The following is a 22,215-nucleotide window of genomic DNA, read 5'->3' on the forward strand; positions in this document are numbered from 1 at the left end:
ACACCAGGCTAGTGTTTCACCAGAGTTGAGTTTATTTGATCAATTAATCATTCCTTCCTCTGTATATTAATTGGCAAACATTAAATGATTCATTAATGTGTTCATTTTTCCAACGAAAATGTCAAAACAGTTCAATGCTTCTTGCTTTAAATGTGAGGACTTTCTAGGATATTCATGTGTCTGCTGTGATGGGAATACAAATGTGGTTGTATTTTGAATGTTTTTACACTGACAGAGAGCTCTCAACTGTCCTCATCTATCTGCTGCTGCTGACAAATGGTACCTCCAGTACCCACCTCAAAAACCAGCTCGGACCTCTACCTAAAATTGAGCTACTCATCAAATCACATAGCGGAGCTGCGGGTAAAACCAGTAATAAAATAGATGGCCCGGCAGAGGTCAGCTCTGACTCAGCACTTGAGATAAACACTGAATTAGTCGGAGCCAAGTGAAAGTCATCTGCGACAATGCGAACGCTACTTGAGTGAAATGAGGGAGCCAGTAGCTATTGTTTGGGGCCGTCCTTCGCTTTTGCAGTGGGGTTCTTTAGAAACTGCTAAAACCAAAATGCTTGGGTGTTTTGCAATCAATAGCAATGCTGTTAAGCTGAAGTCTGAAGTACGAGATGAAGATAACAGATGAGTGCATCCTGATCAATAAAGAGCTCCAGTGCCACTTCTCCCTGAGGCTTTTTAGAAAGGGAATTAATTACATTTCCCGCATGAATATCATAAAACACAGACTCTTGTAATACTTGAGCCGCAACACACACAAACATTAAAAATATACGTACTCAGTCTTCTGTTTTTAGCTGTCTGTCCTCATTAAGAATAATGTTCAACTGGGTAAATATCTCATCCCTCTTGCCTTTGATCTGTTTGAGGAAAAACAGCAGGGACTAATAATCAAACTAAAGCTGTATCCCCTGCATCCTTGTTTTTCAGTTGTATTCAAAGCTTTGCTCGTATCTGTTTTGAAATCCCTCCCTGGATGTTGCGGTTTCTTTTCACTGGGAATTTGAGAGCTTAATTTCTAATCATTACACGAGGTAGATAAGCTCCCCGACTTTGATGCTTGATGTCTTCATACTTAACAATGCTGTTGGTCCACACCATTTTGGCATTAATACAGAAACAGGACGTGTTTTCCCTCTCTTTCACTCCTCTCCACAGAATACTAACGTCCGTTTAGATTAGCTGTTCCGCGAACCGAATTCTTCCCAAAGGTTTCGGGGCGATGCTGCTCTCCAAAATTCCTAATCAAATTATGGCTCAACTTCAAATAACAGTAGCGGTGAAATGTCTCCTCAACCGGAACTTCTCTGGCATGTAAGTGTTTTACTTTTGGTCAACTCCAGAAATATCTTTTCAAACAGCAACTCTTGCTCAGTGGTGGCATTTGCCTTTCCGCATCCTGCCTCACTCATCTGTTTTGTGTCATTTACAAAATCAGTTCTTGAATGTAAGAACGCAGATAAACAGTAGAAGTCAGAAGTTTACACTCCATTCTGCAGCAAACACTCCAACAACATGATGCTACGACCGCCATGCTTCGTGGTTGGGCTGGTTTGCAAGCTTGCAGTTTGTCTAGCTTTTGTCAGTGATTGAGTGATTAGTTTTTCTGTGCTTTCATGAAACATTTGATTAGACAATCAATGCATTTTGTGACATTAAAAATAATTAAAAGTATCCTTCGATTGCTAATTTGTTCAGGCTTATCCAGTGACAAAGTGATCTTAATTTAAAAGGCAAGAAATAAAAAGAAACAAAAGGCTGAATCTGTCAGGGGGAAATTTGGGTCTTTTTTACCCATCGTTTAGCAAAAAGGTCTTCAAATGGTTCATTAACTCAGGGGCCACTTCAGAGTGACAGTGCCAGACAGATAATTAAAACACGAGCAGCTCACAAAGAAAGTAATTGTTCTCTCCCTCCAGCCCTGCTTTCTGGCCCCTATTGTGTTACCTGAGATTATACTGAGCATCCAGACACACACGCAGATACTTCCGTTTCTGTCACACAATAGGCAGAGGTACAGTTCTTTGTTCAGACCTCACCTGTGAACTTTAATTATTTTTCATATGAAGTAAAGTACTTGAAGTGTCGTCAAACGGAGGGCACTGGCTATTGATACTGATAGCTCTGATGGAAGTACTTGGCTTGCTCTGTGCATGTTCAGGCTCACCAAGGCTAATAGCTACGTAGGAGAGCAGGCATGCTATAGTGCTTTTTAATGCTGCTGTTACAGGCTGTGCTTCTGTAGCAAAAACTGTATATCCTTAAAGGAGGAAAACTGTAGGAGAGTAGTAGATGCCGATCTTTAAAGAGACCTAACCACTTTATTTTCCATCAACAGGGCATACAATTCAATTCTCAATACAATTTTCTAGTTAATAGTTCAAGTTAGGTCCATTTATGTTTGACACAATTTCTGATATTTCATAGGTTTGCCCAAACACACTGATGTTACAGTTATACAAAAAATGGAGAGGTATTCACATCCAAAGTGGGTGAAAGACTTACGATCACAAGAACAGGCTCTTATTTTTAAAGGATCAAATGTGATTGGACAGTTGTGGTTGGTTCCTGGACGGATGTTTCTTCATTATTCCTTCTCCACCTATTCCAAAGAGCTCTCAATTCAAGCGAAACAGGCCGTCCTTGGGCTGCAAATACTAAACAAATCTGTCAGGGAGACGTCAGGAACATGGCCAAATCGACAGTTCGGCACATTCTGAACACACCAGTGAGCTCAGCAACATAAAAAAAAGACTGAACGTCCACAGAAGACAGCAGTGATGAATGATCATAGGAGAAAAACCCCTTCACAACATCCAGCTTGGTAAACAACAGTGTCTCTGCGCTTCAAGCCTGTGTTCATTTTATAACAATCATTTCGGTGTGTTTCTGAGATAAAATAACAAACAAATCTGTCAGTGTTCAAACATATATGGACCTTACTGTACAGATGCAAACAGTTCAGTTGACGGCAAATCAAATAGTTTTCATTTTGATAGTTTGAGTTTAATGCATGGCGTCTTCTGCTTGACTAGAAGTCCATTTTTGTATTTTATGTGGAATGTGACCTTCAGGTTTCTGCAACCAGTACCTGTCGCTATATATTAAATTATTCTTGTAGGTGCAAACCTGAAACTCCAGACCTCGGAGACCTCGGTGACATGTAGACAACATGCATTAGTTTATTACAGTGACATGTTCCTGATGTTAGTGATGAGGAACCTCTGTCAGGCTGGTTAGTGGTCTTGTATTTTTGAATATTGTCTTGATTTCCGTCAACGTTTTACACCTCCATTCATTAGTGCTGTGTCTGAACCGACCAAGTTGAGGTAGGGCAGCTCTGCTCCAGGTGTGGACTCTTGAGAAACAGTTCATTTTTGTGTTATCAGTGAAGACCTCCTACTTCAGTTGCCCTGATTTAATTATTTAAATAACTGCATAGATTGCTTGCAAGCTGTCAACACTCATTAATTAAACACTCTCGTCCTGTACAGTGGATTGTTTTCATGAAGCTTATTAAAGGATCAAGGATTTTGATGAATTTACTGCTCGTTTTTTTTTCATGAAAATTCTATAATTGAGTTTATAATCATGGGCTGTGTGTTGTTCCTCTGCAACGGTGTTTGAACAGATTGTAACCTGAAGTGCATTCTCCTACAAGGACGACAACCGTGCTGATTCCCTTCAGGGAATAAAATCAATGTTTAGCCTCACATGCTGATGTGCGTTTTGGTCTGAATAACAAGCCGTGCAGCCTCGTGAAGAAGAAACAACCTAATTAGTCTTCACCCTAATTACAACTTTTTAGTCAGAATTTCATCACGGAATATGATTGCTTTGTATAATTTCTCACTTTACATTAATCATTCTTTTTGAAATTAAATTGATTGAAATTGTGCTTCTGTACAGCAGCATGAGTGCTCATTAGTTAAATTTGGTTTCTGAATGACTCTTAAAATAATGAAAGGTTTTACACCGGTTTTTAAAATTACTGCAAACAAATTCTAATAGCATTTTTTTTAAAAAAAAACGCACTAATAAAACCTTTTGTGTGCAGAATTAAATCTTTTGTAGGCTATTATATTTGGCAGTGGGACTACCGTGTTAATATTTGGATAGAAGACCAGGCTGTATTTCGTCATGTCACAACATCACAGCATCTCGGTGATGAGTCGGATAAAGAGAAGTATGTATCTCTGCTGCAGAATGACACAGAGGGAGCCTGATAGTAGATGATGCTTGCAGTGGTTACAGTGACAAAATGGTCTAGACTCTTAACATCAACCTTCCATACAGTATTTTCTCTTATTGTTGGCCATGGCTCACTTTGCTGCATGATGGTATACTTTTCTCTCGGTTTCTTGTGTTTTTGCAGAAATCACTCAGCGCCAGCCACATCAGGTCATACTGAGTCAGACCTAGATGATTTTACATTTGTTAACAGAGGTGAATGGCTTCACAGTGATGAATTAAAACACACATGTTTTCCTTCCTGTTACCTGCCAAACTGAAGTACGCCGTATTAAAAGGAAATAGCCTCTTGGAAGTTGTAACATTTTCTCTGAGGAGTTGTTTGATTTGCCGATGTCACGTGACGGCTGCGGCAAGTGCAACAAATGCAATTTGAAAGGGTTTCACTGTGGAGCTGTTTTACCATGCTTTGATGCACATGATGCATTTTCTTCACAGAGGAAATAATGCAAATGGCTTACATAATAAACTCAGTGCGGCGTTCAGTTTGCATTTGTCAGTTCGGATGATTTTTCCCTCTGCTTTCATTTTCTCCCTGTCAGCCGTAAACTATTAACAGTGAATCAAACCTCAGTGGGGTGTAATGTCACATGCTGAAGGCAGAAACCTCTTCCTGTCGTTCTTAAAGGCATTTGGTGTAATAGCAGATAGCATATGTACGGGAACATGAGTACCGTTTAAAACTGGAGTCAGACAATCACACCCCTTCCCTCGGTGCTCGATCCCATTAATCACGCCCCTTTCCAAACATAATAACAACTCACCTGTTACTATACCTACCGTTGCAGCATATTGTGGTTTAATGAAACATGGAAAACATAACATTTGCATCCGTCTTATGGTTCTTGAACCCCCTATGTCTTTACCATTGTACAGCCTCGCCGGTGTAAATATGGCCCCTGACTCGCTCTGCCTGCCCCTTTGATTTCACTTTATATTCATCTGACCATTTCCTCTTGAACTGTTGCTTCGAATCCAGCATGTTAGCCAGATTTACCATCCCCCTCCTTTTGCTGGTTGGCTGCGATACGGTTGCACTGATCAGCCCCAGCCACTTGTTTTTATCCCGTTTACAAACACCTGATCTTTTTTCTGCACACGCACAGAATCAGCTAGGAAACTGTGAGGAGATATTGACTTTGACTGAAAGTGTTTTGGACTCAAGGTGGCTCACTCAACCTTCAATTACAATTTAAACTAAATGAGTTCTATTCATCAGGATATGTGAAAACAGGCCACTCGCTTCTTCAGACAGCCTTCTTCGGGTGTCTTGTTTTTGACCAAAAGTTTAAAAAAGAGAAGCTGCTGGCTTTACTTTGACGTAACACAGACAAGACGCAGAAAATCCTCTTAAGTTAATTGATCGTGAAAGTGGATTCCTATGCAGACCATGTTTTTTTTTTTTACACACTATAGCTATCGTTGAACACTCATTCATCATTTTACTATTTATCTCAGCAGAGAATCGTTCTCCTAAATATCTTCAGCAGCTGCACGATATAAATCAAACAAAGTATGACTTCTTCGCTATAAGTCATGCTATATGGACCTCATCTCCCCCCTGTATGATTTTGACAAATATATCAGTCACTCTTAATTTTTCCAATATGGCATTCTTTTGCACTGGCTTGGCCGTGCTGCAGGCACATGGTGTTGGTTTGCTTTTATCTCTACAAAGTGTTTAGTCGGTTTGATTTAGTGCCATCGTAAAAGTGAAAACATCACTGTTTGTGCTGTTGTTTCTCTGAGGATACCAAATAACACGGGAGTGACACTACAGTTGATTACAGTCGGCCTATGATGATTGCTGCAGAGCGTTGATATCTTTGTATATAGTTAGTCGGCTGAAGATCACTGTGACTGAGTCATAGCTGTGCCTCGGATTGTCGCAATACTGAGGTCTGTTTGGAAATAAACAAACATAACTATTCACAAAAAAAAAAACCCACAGGATTAGGAAGGCAAATGAGCAAAAACGACATGTAATCTCTCATTTGTATAAATGCATGGGACAAAACAGGCTTCCAGATCTCATTGGATGTGGCAGTTGCATTTAAATTAAATGCTACGCTAAGGATTTGTATCCATTATAGTAACCTGCTCGATGTTTCCTAAGGATCAGATATGATTTGCATGTTTATCCAAAAAAATAAATAAAAAATTTCAAATATCCAGTGCCACCGAAGGGCAGCAACAGCAGGGTATTATGCTAATCCTGTTATATATATACTATCGCATCATGTTTGTGGGCATGTAATGATAGTAAATCAAGCATCTAGTAAACTAATAAACATGAAGTGTGTATTTCACCCCAAACGGGGGGAAAAAAATAAAACCCTGTTGGAAATGCTACAAAGCATGACCAAGATCTTTAAACCTTTTGAAAAGTACATAGATAAAATCCTAAATGTCATGAATTTTATTTTTCTTTCCCAGCCGCTGCTTTTACTCGCAGAATCCCCGCAGAGTTACATGCATTTGGAAAAGAAACATTTCTCCCAAAAGTGTCTCGGAAGCCCGTGTTTACGCTGGAGCGCAGTGAAAGGTCAAGCCTCATGTGGAGGAGTTAAAAATAGACCAAACCTGGCTCTGCTGTGATGTCAGATTAATTCAGCTGAAGTTCAATTTATTTTATTCAAATGAGAACTTACGAGTGTCAGAATTACTTTGTAATGAATTCCCAGTGATAGAATATCACTTCTACTGCACTTAGATAGATTGAACTTGTTTATATTGTACTTAGATAATACAATTAGATAATATAAGATAACAAAGGGAATAAATTAAAAGAAGAAACGTGCTATGGCTTGATTTCTGCTTCAGTTTCATATCTTACCCTGTTATAACTCTTCATGTTTTTCGTAGCTAACAGGTAAAAGTCTTCGTATTATTTCCCTCCCTTGAGAGGAGAGGCTGGCTGACATAAAAAGGTGTTTTTCACTCTAGTAAAAATGTTGTCTTGGGGTTTCCCTGCAGTATTCCTAGCTGATCTAAAAGAGGAAACCAGTCAAAGATACAACTTTTGCATTGCAAATGTTTGACGCACCAGAAAACAACTACATTTATGAGGGATCAAGGTCTGCAAAAAAAAAAAAACGTTTTTGAAAGTTGAAACTCTGTGTCTGAAAGTCTAAAACTGTGTTTTGACTGTCAAAGAGAAACCAATAGGTTGGGAGTAAATGTCCCCGTCGTCTTTTCTTTTCCCTCCAGACGGTCTGATTCAGAGTCTCAAACCAGACCGGCGCGAGAATACTGTCAAAAATACATGACTCAAAAGCTCATCATCACTGTGTGGTGCAAGTATCCATCGTTCAAAGTTGCAGTACAGTGACAAATTTGTGAAAATGTTTTAGAGAAACGTAGTTTATAGTTTTTTATAGTTTTTTATACTTCATGACATTGAATAATATAATATTGTAATCACATACATTTACAGTGGCGGTGCATGTGTTGACCATAGGGGGGCGCTGCTCTGCTGATTAGCTACCAAACTATACAAAAAGAACGAAAGATTTTTTTTTTTTTTACTTTATGTTGGATTATTTACAGTTTATTACGTATTTACGAATTCCTGTTGTTTGCCAAATCACCCCAATGCTACAAATGGCCACCAGCTGCTGCTTCGCAACCGTTTGTTATCCATCCATCCATTTTTCGTTCTTTTATCTGAGGTCGGGTTGCAGTTCCAAATCTTAAATCATTTGTCATAGTTAGAAGTGAGTACTAATGGCCTTTCTGGATTAACTCCATGACCGCTGCACATTTGTCACGTTTATGCGCTGCCATGTGTTTGCAATGTTCCTTTTATTACCCTATACAGTGTTTGGTGACCTGGCTCACTTTGTTTTATCTTCTAAAGTAGATTTCAGTCACGAACGCTTTTGTTTTATAGTACGCTATTAATAAATGTATGCAAAACCACAAGGGCGTAAAGTGAGACTGAAATAGTGGAACGTAGAAAATAGTGAATGAAACAATACACGGCTTGTATAGATCCTGTAAAGAACAACATTTCTTTGGTGAAGACTAAATTACCAAAAAATGAGTTACATTGGGTCTTTAAGTCCCTAACAATAATCTAAACTTAATAATTAACTTGTTATTCAAGGCTTATTATATCCGACTTTAGCATCTGTTCTCAGGAACTCTGTTTGATATAATGTCCCTAACTTTTAAATAGTAACAGTTTATGTTTGTGGAGAGTTGCTCTTGGGAGAGATATATTGAGGCCTCCATTGGGAAGCCATTTAGATTCCCACAACTGTAGAGGTAGTGTAGTTCAATCGTTAATCTCCTGAACGAATTTCAGACTGATAATGGTTTCTGCAACACTGAAGGTTTGATTGAATGCTGAGAGATAAGTTAGAGGTTCTGGAAAGGTTACGGTCATCACATAAGAGGAGACAGCGTTGCTCCAGCAGGTCCGAACCATAAATTGTCTACAGGGCTGCATGCTGTGCATTTTTGCTGCACTGTGTATGCTTACTCTATCTAACTTTAGTGAGTAATGGCTGTTAGAGGCATGCAAGATGTCATTCTTTTTTAAAACTGCGTGCCTGCTTCACTGTGCTTTAGCGCTTCATCTAGCTCTGTCTGCTTGCAGTGAATGAAGTATCTGTTTTGCTTCCAGGGATGATAAACTAATGCCATCGCACAAGTCCTGATGTTTTATGGGTTCTTACTGTCTCTTTTTTGAATGAATTAGAAGTGATATAGCCGTTTATTTGTACATTATGCTTTGATATACGCCTTATTCTCCGTATTCTCAAATAAGTTCGCACCCTCAATTATAAAAGCTTTCCTCTGCTCATCTGGAATAATAGTCCTCGTACACAGTGTTAGACCCAGATTGCACTGGACTGCAGTATGTAAGTGGATGATACGGTGAAGCATTAATAGCTCCCATTTGTTCATTACCTGCGTGATTGCTATTGATCTGCCAGAGGCTGTTTCAGGCAGCTTTGCAGCTTCAGAGAGCAAATCTCTGCGTGCCAATATGATACATTCGGCCACCATAGATGCTTTACAAGAATAATATGATCTCCATGCCCGTACAGAATCCCAATGGCTCTTTGTGCGGCTGAAGATTATATGGATTGATGTGAGCAGAGTCGGGTTGAAATCTTTCTTTTTCTGTTTCAATTGTTTTTCAAATGAAGGGATAAAGGGATTGCTGGATGGAGAGCTGTACTGGAATATATCAAAAGGAAGATAAATGCTGGCGCTTTGGGGAGTGCTTGGTCAGCAGAATTTTAGAGTGCGAGTGCTTCGGATGTGACTGGGTTCCGCAAAGGTTGATTGAATTTCAGATTATTCTCACCCACCAGCCTACACCTGTGTTCTTATTTCAGGTTAGCTGCAAAAGAAACTCTTGCAGAGCTGCACTTCTGAAACAACCGTCACAGATATTCACAGTTAATGTGAACATTTCACCCAGGGTTACCTCTGCTACCTGGTCATTACGTTTGTCTTTGTGCTGCTTCAACTATAGTTAATAATAATAGAACCCAGCCCATATCGGGGGCCCATCTCCTTCAGGACAGCCTGACAGAAAAAGGGGGAAGAGAAGGGAGTAGGGAGTCCCTCAGCAGACTAGGCCCATAGCAGCACAACTATGGGATCATTCAGGGTCCCCTGGGTCAGCCCTAACTATAAGCTTTATCAAAACGTGTCAACTTAAAAACTCCCAAACGTGGAGCCGGTTCCACATTAGAGCAGCCTGAATACCATTCTACTTCTTTAAACTCTAGGAACCACAAGTAAGCTTGGCCAAGCTGTGAATCATTCATTTGGGGTGATACAGTACTTTGAGGTCTTTAAGATAAGATGAAGCTTGGCCTTTAAGACCCTTGTATTTAAGGAGAGGGATTTAAAATTCTGTTGCGGATTTTACAGAAAGCCAATGAGGAAAAGCTAAAACAGAAGACATACGATCTCCCTCGCAAAATCCCATCGGTGCTCTGGCTGCTGCATTTTGTTTTATAAATACAGCAGAATAAATGCGTGTTTCTGTGTATTTCCGATCCTGCGTGCTTAATTGACCACCCATCTGTGTTTGTTTCAGGAGGCTGTAGGGGAGAACGCAGGAGTGCATGGCCCGGCAGAAGACAGGAAGGAGAAGGTGCCCAGCCCGCACCTCAGCCAAATGGTGGTCCTCACTAACAGCGGGACTCTGTATGGGCTGGCGCAGAGGGTGGTGGCGACTGAGTCTCTGTGAGTAGTCCAACACTGGAAGCATTTGCATTCTAAATCATAGTGCTCTGCAGATAACTCATTATGGCAATATTCTGTATAATATGCAGTGTAGTAATTATGAGGGTAAGATAATTACACATTAACACCACTTCAGTCCTGGCTGCTACTCTTGTGAAATGGATAAAACAAAAACACACCACAGCTGATCTGGAGACTTGTGTGCGTGTCCTCGATTTGTGATGTAATTTCGGCAGTTATGTTCATTAAAGATTTCTCTCTGATCGAGTTACGGCAGCTGTCTCTCGCTCGAGATGGTCATAACGTCATTAGGCGTCATTGAGTCACACAGCCCGGCCATCAAAGATTTGCCCTTAACCGCCATGTGTGTTGTGTGTGTGAACACATGCTGCAGGTAGACCAAGTGTAAAGCCTGTCAAATTGAATAAGAGCGAATCATTTTACCCCTAGCCTTTTATTATTTCAAATATTTGTTATATTCTTGCAATCAATCACCGGACTAACCAATTTTGTTCTGCTGTTGCGGTTTTTCTCCCTCCCTTTCACCATTGCAGCCATACACAATTCACAGTGGTGTGCTCATAGATAATTAGGTCAAGCTATCACCAGTGCTGACAAGTATTGGACCCAGAGAGGTCTGCAGTGTACAAAAGCTGTATAATGTAAGTGTGTAAAACAAGGGGCTCAGACAGCACCGCGGCAAAAATGCTGAATAGGCTTAAGCACTCTCTCACAGAAAGTTTTTTCGTGTATCAGAGGCAGGCTACAAGCTCAGAGGAATAATGAAAGTAAAAGAGCTAAAGTGCAGAGGTGAAGATATTTCTCAGGTGAAGTTTGCAAACTGTTCTCTGGGGAGAACAAGGCAGACTTATTCTGGGCACAACGGCGTGACAGGTTTCTTTCTTGTGCCAGAGATGGTGTTATCAGAAAGGGCGGCTAACTTCAGTGTATCTGCTGCTCTGACGTCTTCAGCATCTCTTATTTTAAACGTCACGTTGGGGCAAGAAAGCTTTCCGGAGTTGTTCCGTACTGAAGTGGACAAACCACTGAAGTGTGAACAAAGTCCAAGATAAGACCTCAGTGAACTGACCCGCTCTCTGCTTCTCATCCTTCTAGCCGTTGTTCAGGAGTCTTTTTTCACAAGCGTGATCAGATAAGTGTGCACAGCAGGGTGTTTGTTTTCAATCTTTTGGCACTTTGTTGCTGAGGTAAACACAAACTGTTCCAGTGAACCTTAATCTGATTTTCTCGTCTCTGTGAAAAGAACAAATGTGCACTGGGCTCTGGGTGTACTTAAAGGTGGACTTTTAGGTTTTGTGTTAATTAATCCTAAGACTTCAGTTTGGATTTGTAGTATTAACTGCCACTTCCTTATAAATGGTGTGTTTAAGGAGCACCAATGTGTCCAACTCTTCAACTGAAATATCTAAATTAATGGATTAATCAGCAACATAACATAGAGTGATTAGATTAGGGGTGCCCGCACTTTGTTTGGCTTGCGAGCTTCTTTTGCAGTCAGCAAGTCAAAAGCATATACAGTATACACATAGTAAATTAATTAAGATATAAAGAGACTATGCCCAATACAATTCCACAGATCTGTGGTCACTGTATGGCGTTGGCCAGGGTTGCATAGTCTGGACAGTGGCAGCTGTTTGCTGGCCTCAAGCAGACTTTCAGACAAATCGATATAAACTGGAAGGCTAACCACTTAGCTCGCTAGAGTTTTGCAGCAGCTCGCGTGTTTGACAGTGCATGAGATTGGGGAGAACTCAGACTGGCTGCCTGTCGATTCGTCATTGTATTGTACATCAACTAAGTGTCAAATGCCATTGTGAAGATGGATGATAGGTTAACATCTAACTGAATGGCACGCAGTCTACCCGCACTACCTTGGCAGCCTGCTGGTCAATTGGGCACCAAACCTTTATTGCACGACTCACCAGTATCAAACCATTTTGAAAGGACAGCTGAGCTCCCATCCTCCTCACTTAAACATATAAAATACACCAACTCGCCGATGTCACTGGGCTTTTTTCCCTGCAAAGATATATTTACACTCCTCAGTTTAGCTTTAGTTCATTTCAGAAAATCACACTGTGGCTGTCCCAGGATATTTATCTCTGACTTTTATTCAGAGTGCCGGCAGAGATACTTATACTCACCCCACACTCATTTGCAAGTTCAGGCTTGAGCTGATCTCCTGCCCTCACTGGCATGGATGTTGTCACGAACAGGTTCACAGCTCTATTCATTTGCATTTCTTGGGTCATCTGTAATTTGAAGTAATGGTCACAGTTTGTTAACCGGGAAGCCGGGTAACTGTGCAGCCTCTAGAGACAGTCCAGCCGCAGTGTCTCCCAAAGTACCAGATATTTGTTCATGTTAGCAGCAAATATCCTGCTGACCACACGCTCTGCCATTTTCTTTTAATGCTTACAGTGGTCATCCTACCTTGACATGACAAATTGAGTTCACTGAGCAAGTTGCAGACGTGGATTTTGCCAACCACTTTATGCTTATTGTACAGGAGTTTTTACTAGATGATACCATTTTTCAGCCCGGTACGGGTCCATGGCCCTTATCATTCACTAGAATACAAAGTATGGTTCCTCTGTATTTACTCAGATATTTGAAATCTCATATTGTACTCTTCTTAATATTAAGTTTCATTGTACAGACTGCATACACACAGTATCAGTTCATCATTTCTTTGAGTAAATGCTGAAGTTAAACTATGAAATCTGCTTGGCTGATATTAGCACTCTGCAGATATACAGTACTGTAAATATTGGAGATGTTGGTTGATTCGTACTTAGAACCTGCACTAGAGAAAATATGTATTTGTAATGATTACAAATATTAAATAGCACATATAGAGAGGGGTCCCAATTCCAAGTGAATCATTAAAAACTGAAAACCATGCAAACCAATGCATTTTATTCTGTGGTCTATCAAGATCTATTCACTCAGATTCTCTCTTTTTTTTCTAATTTCATCATCATATATATATATGTAGTTTTTGGAAGATGGAAAATGATATGATCAGTCCTGAAATGTGAGCTTTGCACCAGCTTTGCATTAAAAGCATACGCACTCAGACAATTTAATCATAGTCATTTTTATGTAGCAAACTTTTGAATAAATCAACACTTTGAGGCTTGAACCAGTACCAGAGACATGTATATTTATTCCTTTTCACTGAATGCCATGTAGAACACGAGCGACAAGCGGTTTATAAATCGTATGCAGCAGCAGCAGCAGCAGCAGCAGCACGTCATAATCTCACATGCATTAGATTTGTTTTCAGATCGTCTTCACAATGTTTTACCATGTACAGATCCTCACCTAGTTATGTAATTTGTCAGCTTTTTCTGATAAAGGGAGCACTTGGCTTGATGCAGCAGATCGCCCTGCTAATGCAAACATGTCACAGTTGCTGTCATGTTAGAGTAAAGTTGACGAATGGTGCAAATCGAGATTTGAATTTTAAAATGATAGCGTTGCTTGTCCGATCTATGGAACGTGAAGATGGATGTTCATGGTGACAGGGTAGGTTCTAGTGCCACTGGAGGTAGTGTGTTGTTGTTCACTTTATTTTCCGAGTCAACTCAAATCATATCTGGGTTCTGTTTAACTCAACATTCTCAACTTTTTTTTTTTTTTTTTCCCACTGACCTTTAACTGTAATGTTATGAGGTTTGTTTCATTCTATCAAACTCTGGACTCAAGTATGAACTTCACCGCTCCGTTTTTATTTATATTTAGTGTTCCGTAATAATTCAGAGCCATCGATCAGCACGAGCCAAAGGGTCTTTATTTAGTCAGTGCTGGATACTCAATGGAACGCCGGTATTAGCTCTGTCTGCATTGATTTTCTTTTTCTTTGTTTCCATCCTGTATTTCTCACTCTGCTACTTCGCTCGGCCTCGGTATTTTTCAAGGGTAATTGAAATCCAGTCACTGCAAAAACGACCGCCTGATTTGTAAAATGGCAGCAGACCCGAGAGAACCCAAGGATGATTTATGTTGTGACAACACCTGAATGTGCTGAACTCACTTATTTATTAGGTTAAACTTTAATTGATCATATGAGATTGCTGGAACAGAGAGAACGTATGAGCAGCTCACAGAAAATGCTTACAGGATTTAAGTTGGCGTCATCAAAGTTAAACACTGGCACAGAAATCATTATGCTGGAGAATATTTTGTGAGACAGTTTTGTTTGACTGTTGCAATAATAATAATAACAATCCCTTTAAAACAGATGTAGAACAGACTATAAAAAAAGTGTGTTTAATTTGTGTTAATTACCTATTAACTATGTAAATCATGCGATTAGCCGCAATTAAACATCGTAATTAAATGTTTTCATCTAATGAAAGCCCCACTTCTTTAATATTTAAGTCTTGCTGGTGGATCTTGTTGCTCTTTCGTTTGTTTGTTCTGGAATAATGATCAAGATGCACTTGCTTTCTCTAATCACCACTTTCTCCAGTTCAGGCAAACAAAGAAAAAAAATCTAATCAATAGTAATTTAAGCTAATTTAAGCTTTTAGAAAACTGTCACTCTTGAATAATATAAAAACAAGACATAGTAATTGCCTTCTGTTGTCTTCCGGAAATATTTGTGTCATTACATTTTCCCTTTTCAGATTAAGCTACCACTTATTTTAATATCTGTTTGTATTTTTTTTTTTCCCGACAGTGTTTTTCTGGCTGAGCAGTTTGAGTCTCTCCAGTCTCACTTGGACACAATGATGCCGGCAGCCAAGAAGCCCTTCCTGCAACAGTTTTATTCCCAGGTATTACACAGTGCATACTTTATTTCTAAACGCACTTGCCTGAATAATTACAGCAACAGTTAATCATGTCATCACTGTCAGCCACAGCTACAACCACAGCCACAGCGAGCCCACTGTGACTAGAACGGTCATTATCGTTTACTTTAATCTGATCCTAAGGACAGTTTTCTTCATGAATATTACTTAATCTTACACGTGGTTTAAAAGGGTACACATAATTGATAAATGATGCCATTTTACGGTCACAATCTTTCCAGGTTTTATCATTTTCCCCAAACAAATTCAGCCTGCATGATAAAATATTCCATCTGCATCCGGTCTTGTACTTGTAACCTCTATTCCACCTATTTCTCCCAGAAGCAAATGACTGTATAAGTGCAACCTAGTGTTCATTCCTCTTCTCAATCTATGAAGGAGAAAATTGTCTGTTTTTTCATATTCACAAAGGCCACTCGTTTCTTTTTCTTCTTTTTTTTTTTTTTTTATGTCCACTTGACATTTGAAATGTTCAGGTACACAGGCATGTCTGTTTTCCCCCAAACATCGAATGAATGTCATGTCCTTAGAAATGTTAGCGCAATTTTCTATTGCGTGGCCCGTGACATTATGCTACATTCATCTCAGTAAAGATCTTGACTTCCTGTCTGCTGCCTCATTGCTTGCATAACATTTACGAACTTGTTGAACATAACATTGATGCGTTTTTTTTCCTTCCTTCCCACTCAGACGGTGTCTACAGCCAGCGAGCTGCGGAAGCCGATTTATTGGATCGTGGCGGCCAAGGCCATCGACTACGAACAAATGTTGCTCATGATGGCTGGAGTTAAATGGGACATTAGGGAGATAATGTCACAGCACAACGTATATGTGGATGTCCTGTTAAAGGTAACGTTGTGTAAGATATGTGTAGGTGACTGTTGTTACATCACATTTGCCATGTTTTAGATCTTACCTCACACGCGGACAGATCTTGTCGCGTAGTTTTGTGTGATTTGTGGAGCGAAAACCAATTTTTTAATCCCTGCCTGACTCATTAATCAGATTTTTTTTTTTCACCGTTAGTTAGCTTGAAGCAGCAGATGGTTTGTCACACAGAACCATGACAGACGTCGTCCTTGAAAACTGTTTGGCAAAGGACAGGTGCTTTGAAAAAACTCTTGGCAGAGTGATTGAATGAACCATCTGTCGCTCAGCACCTATCATGAGCTAACTTCAGCCAATCAGTTCGACAAATGATATGTCGTAGTATGGTATGGCACAGAGAGGGAAACACTACAACCTGAAGTATGAGGAGCTTTTAAAGCTAGCAAGAAGGACGGCTGTTGCCTCTTAAGAGTGACCGTTGACATTTAAAACATTGAGTTGTTCCTCATGGGGCTCTGATTGGTCCACCCCTCTGTGGATCTTCCACAAGCACGTGGTTTGCTTTGTGGCAAGATGGGTCATTGTGTGATCTCACCAAATCTTGGTGAAACTTAAAGACGAAGAAGACGAAGTAGCATCTGGCTACCGTTCGTTTTCAATAATAGAAACAATGTGAAGCTATAAACTGACTCCTGACCCACGTTGATGCTTGATGGGCATGAGTCTACGAATCAAGGTTTAGCAGGCCTCTGTTTTTTTGTTAGCACTCCAACATTGTGGTGAAGCATCAGCCAGTGATGTGTGTTTGTTTCAACTAAGCAGTTTTAAATGGATGATAACATAACAATGTAGACAAGTGTTTGAGCAACACTTCAACTTTGATTCAACAACAATGTAGCTCGGAGTGTGAACATGAGACCACATTCACACCGCTGGCCTCAGTGCTCAGCGTGATCCCTTCCCCAGATCCAGTTGTATTGTTTTGGCTGTTCACGTTGTTGCTTTGAATGTGGCCAGTTTTAGCGTTAACATAGACCTGAGCTGACCCACATGTGCGAAAGAACAACACGTCATACGCAGCATGCTATCGTATGGAAGTGAGCGTGGGCGCGCCTGTTGTGGATGGAACGCATTGAATATTTAAGCAAACGACTACGAGGATGAGGAGGAAGAGTTCCAAATTCTTAATACGGGATAACTTTTTTGGCAACAGCAGCAGCTACGTGTGCACAGCGGTGTGTGTGGATGCAGAGTCGGAGCAATGAGCGGTGGGACTGGGACATGAATGGATTCTCTAAAACAGTTTTCATCCAAAATTTCAGAACGCTTACCTCCCACCGGTGCAGAATTGTGACAAATGTCGACAGAGAGTGACGTTAATATCCAGTATGATTGTTCGGACTGAGGCTGCGTGACCTGCATGTGATGATTCCATATGATCTGTGCCGTTCACACTGTTATGGAAAGACAAAAAAACATACCAGCATAAAAATCAGACTGAGGAAACTTAGCCTAAAGGGCTCTCCAACATATATGTGGACATTTTATCTTTTGTTAATATAAAGATATTCATTAGTGCATCTTTAAAGTGTTGAGGGCAAAACTAAATTGGTCGCTGTCCTGCATGTTTATTACTAAGTTGTGTTGCCTTCAGCACATGCGCCAAAAAATAAACTGGAAACTCTGTTGCGACGACTCTTTCTCTCTATTCTTGGAGAAAACACGGAAACATCTCCTCATTAAGATCGTTGCGTCATTTCTACTTCCATAACTCTTGATTTTACGAGGTAGTCGTAAGCATTAACGAGTGCTGGAGCTTTTTTCTTTTCTTCCTCTTTTCTAGAGTATTTTGCAACAACAAATCTCCAAACAGCCCTAATATTTAGACTTTCCCCAAACAAATTCTAACCTCGTTCCCTCAGTGTCATGCGATATCCACCAAAATAGAACACTTAAAACAGCTGCATTCGATTTGCTTTTATCTTGTGGACATTTTCCTCACATGTTTTATTGTTGCATTTGTGCAATCCATTCTGGGTCATCTTTCTAACATCAGTGCAGTAGCCTTTATTTTCCTAAAAGTCTAGCTGTGGGGTCCATTCTTGTTCCTCCTGTGTTTAAATTCATACAGGGGACCTTTAATAGCAATTACTTGGGACGAGGTGAATAATTCAGTGCATGGGTGAGCTCTCGAGAGCCAAATCCAGATCTCTCCTGAAGTTTCAGCTTGGCTGAACACATCTGAGTTCACCGGTCCCGCAAGTATTTCAGGTATCAGAAGTTTTCCACTGAATGTGTGTCTTTATGCATGCTGGCCACTTATTCTATTATAAATTTTGCATGAGGGGGAAAGGACACACGGAGCTGGTTTCCCTGAGTCAGAAAGGTCTGAAGAGCTCGCTGTGGTGTGAAATCATGAACAGAGCAGCGCCAGGCCAAGACAAATCCCTATAAATGCATCAGCATGTCTTAGAGAGCTTCTATTTGCTTATGAAAGAAGCACTTCTTTTTTTATATTCCCTGATGGGCTCATAGATCTTTGTCTGAGTCTGGCTGCTCTGCAGTTAAGCCTAATTTACCTTATGAGCCAAATTGCCTGAGGGAGGAAATGTGTGTCTCAGTGGCCTGGCTTAAACGCTTTACTGTGTCAAAGCGGTCCTGATGATGGACCGACATGCTGTATATTACAGCAGGCATGTACGTTCCCCATCAGGTGTTAATAGCCTCCCGTATCAACTTGTCAGACACTCATGGTGCATATGGATGGTGTTATGTGCACTGACTGAAAAGAACTATGTTTTGTTGCGCTGCACACAGCAGGAATATTTTATTCATGAGTTCAGGTTAATCACTGGTGTTCGACAATGCCGATGATTTGCATATAAAGTGGTAAGTAAATGCAGTCAGAATGACTTCATTGACAAAAAAAAGTCAGAACTATTAGGAGACTGTATGTGAATGAACAACACTTATTCTTTGGTGAAAGATTAATGGGAATGCACACATTAAAGTTCTGCTTCCCCCCACTTTTCTTTTTTTTTTAATGCGATGCAACTTGACATATTTGCATGCGCACACGAGAAAACCACGCACTTCTCTCAGCTGCATCTGTCATATTTAGATGTAGTCCTTCCGTGCAGCAGTTTGTTTCCCATAAACAGCAACATAACATCATAATAGTTTCATCCATAATTGAACATTTTTGGAGTTCAGTGAGTGCATGACGGGGACTCACGTCTCATGTGTGAGGTTTTATGGCTGCGAGCGAGTAGCCATCAGAACGTACTGTTCATCTTTGTGCCCTGCAGCCTCCTTCTTCCTCTGGGATGTTTCCTCTTTATTTTTTTCGTGTTACAACATTAGAGCGAGAACATTCGGAGGCCAGTCGTAACAGAACCTGGTGTCCTTTTTTTTTTTTTTTTTTTCTGGCTGTGTTTCTGCCTGGGAAATTATATTTATAACCACAACAGCGTTGCGATGTTACTACAGGTGCTAGAGTTCACCCAAGATATGTATGAAAAGATTAAATTAAACACATTGAGGGAATTTGACGGCTATTAAGATTCTGTGAGAGCATAATTTGTGGCTTCATTCTAACCCTGCGCTCTTCACTATATCAGGATGATGTGTGTTCATCAGTCCAGACTGCATCATTAAACTTGTTTAATTGCAGTAAAATACAAAAAAGAAAAGTAATCATTTAACCTTGATTGATCTAGTTTACAGCATGTATATCACTATTTAGAGTATATGTCGTGAGACCCCAAAGGCAGTTTTTCGCTCCATGGTGATGTTTCATAACACCACATTCCAAGTTGGGACAAAACAGCCAAGAGCGAGTCAAAAGATATCCATGCATAATTTAGTTTATGGAGACTTTTATTTTGTTAATCTCTTCCATTCGGTAAGCCGTGACTTGTTTGTGACTGTTGTTGCGCAGGGACGCGAAATCACGTATATCACTTCGGTTTGTTAACCACTAACCTTCCTTTAACCCTATGTTCCACGGACGTGTCTTTGTTATTTACAAGTGTTCGTCGTTATATATCAGCAAATGACGACCGGCGAAGTTTCCCACTGAAGACATCCATCTCTTTGTTTCTGCTGGTTTTATTGTACTCTAGTGGACCCCTGGCTGCGCTGACCTCTCCTTTCTCATCCTTCTTCTTCCCAGGAGTTTGAGCAGTTTAACATGCGGATGGGGGATGTTTCCAGACACGTGCGCATCCCTCTGCCCGTGTCCAACGTCCTGTGGGAGCACTGCATTCGCTTGGCCAACAGGACTCTAGTCGAGGGGTAAGAGAGCCATAGCACGCCTATTCAGCATGGAGTTGACGTGTACACTGATTTTTTACCACATATTATGAATTATTGTTGTTCATGCTTGTTGCCTATAATATTTCCCATGATAATATTTTTCATGATTTTTTTAATCATAAATCCACCATGATGTGGGCAGCGCCACTGAAAGAATCGGTCCAGCTTGGTCATCCAGTTTCTAATGAATTAATTCAATGTTGTCAACAGAGTTCTTCGCCTGTTATATTGCTCCACAGCAGAACCACTTTGCGCGTATCAAAAGGTTGGAATCTTCAACCCCAACTAAGTTTTGTGAAAGAAATATTGTTCATGTGCACGTAGTAAGAGGCTCAACTTTAAAGAGGTTCGTCTAGTGTGGTGCGACTTGCCGTGTGCGTCGTCTGATCAGCACTCGATGGAAAGGCTATGTTCTCTATTGCCTGTGTGCTGCAGTGACTGATCACACAGTTATGAGCTACTCTCAGCTTGTTAGGACACATGCACTAGCGAGAAGCTCCGATATTTTTCAGATTCATCTTTTAGATATTCTAGTTGGATACAGTGGCAGCAGGAGTTGAGACTGATTTCATTTCATGTAACTCCACCTGAGCATGACTTTGGATTTACTGTGGCTAAAAGCTGTAGTTTACCCTTGGTTTATTTTTACTAATGTGCTATAAATATCCTCGTTATAAAAAGCAGGTTTACTGTTCATCTGTCCATCCATTTTTACACACCTATCCAAGGTCTGTTTGCAGCGGCAACAGGTTAATCGTGGTATTCCAGACGTCCCTCTCCCTAGCAACACACTCTGTTTCCTCATGAGGAATCCCGAGGCGTTCCTAGCCCAGCAAAGATATGTAATCTCTTCTGGGTCTTCCCTCGGGTCTCCTCCCAGCTGGGCTGGCCGTGTCCAGTAAACCTCTGAGGGGAGACTCCGAGGAGGCTTCCTGACCAGATGCCTGAACCACGTCAGATGGCCCCTTTCAACCCAAGCTCCTCATCCTATCTCAACGCTGAGCAGAGCCGGCCTACGGAGGAAGTTCTGTCACTTACTGAACTTCATTACCATAGGTGAAGGTTGGACGCTCCATTTTGCCTTCACTCATGAACAACACCCCAAGATACTTTAAACTTGGAGAGAGAAATCCACACGGATGTCTTTTAATTGTGGGTAGCAGTTCTTACATATACACATAAATATAACACTGAACACTATAGTTCAGTATAATCAAATATAATACAGTCAGTATAATACAAGCTGAAGTCAGCAGAAAGTAAGGAAGCAGGAAGAAAATAGTAAATTATTCAGAATAGTATTGTAACCAAACTAAATGCAAGCTGGACCTGCAGAATGTTATGTGTAATTGTTTCTCAAAGCATTAATTTTCAGAAATATCTTCTCTTGTTTAGACAGTTTTTTCAACTTAAGCAGATCCGTGTTGCTCTCGGGTTACAGACATAAATAGTGTAACTAAGCTTTTGTCGTGCAGATACCAAACGGCATGCAGACTGATGCAATCAGCCTCCACAGATTTCATATTTTAAATCTTTATTTATTTCTCCATGTGTGTATCCCTCAGTTTAAACATCTGCACATCATAAATTAAAAACGTCTTTCCTTTCAAGCCCCGTGAAGGACACAGGAAATTACCTATTAACGTCCATAAGACTCTGTTGCCAGGTTACTTTGGAGCCCCCCCTCCCTCAACAAAACCACTTTAAATTCCATTCTTCCTGCTGGCAACCCTCTGTGCCAGTCGCATCTC

General features: G+C 40.5%; 1 protein-coding gene across 2 annotated transcripts in view; it reads left to right on the plus strand.

Moving 5' to 3' along the window:
* The window catches only part of vps50 (VPS50 subunit of EARP/GARPII complex), a 115,465-nt gene that overhangs the window by 88,594 nt on the left and 4,656 nt on the right, over nt 1-22,215 (plus strand). For both annotated transcript variants that reach the window (XM_084563463.1, XM_084563464.1), the window contains 4 exons: nt 10,330-10,478; nt 15,187-15,283; nt 16,010-16,168; nt 20,322-20,443. In XM_084563463.1, coding sequence (XP_084419589.1) covers nt 10,330-10,478; nt 15,187-15,283; nt 16,010-16,168; nt 20,322-20,443 — 527 coding nt within the window. The remainder of the gene's footprint in view (nt 1-10,329; nt 10,479-15,186; nt 15,284-16,009; nt 16,169-20,321; nt 20,444-22,215) is intronic.

Source organism: Chelon labrosus, assembly GCF_963514085.1.
Source record: "Chelon labrosus genome assembly, chromosome: 16".
Classification (NCBI taxonomy): domain Eukaryota; kingdom Metazoa; phylum Chordata; class Actinopteri; order Mugiliformes; family Mugilidae; genus Chelon; species Chelon labrosus.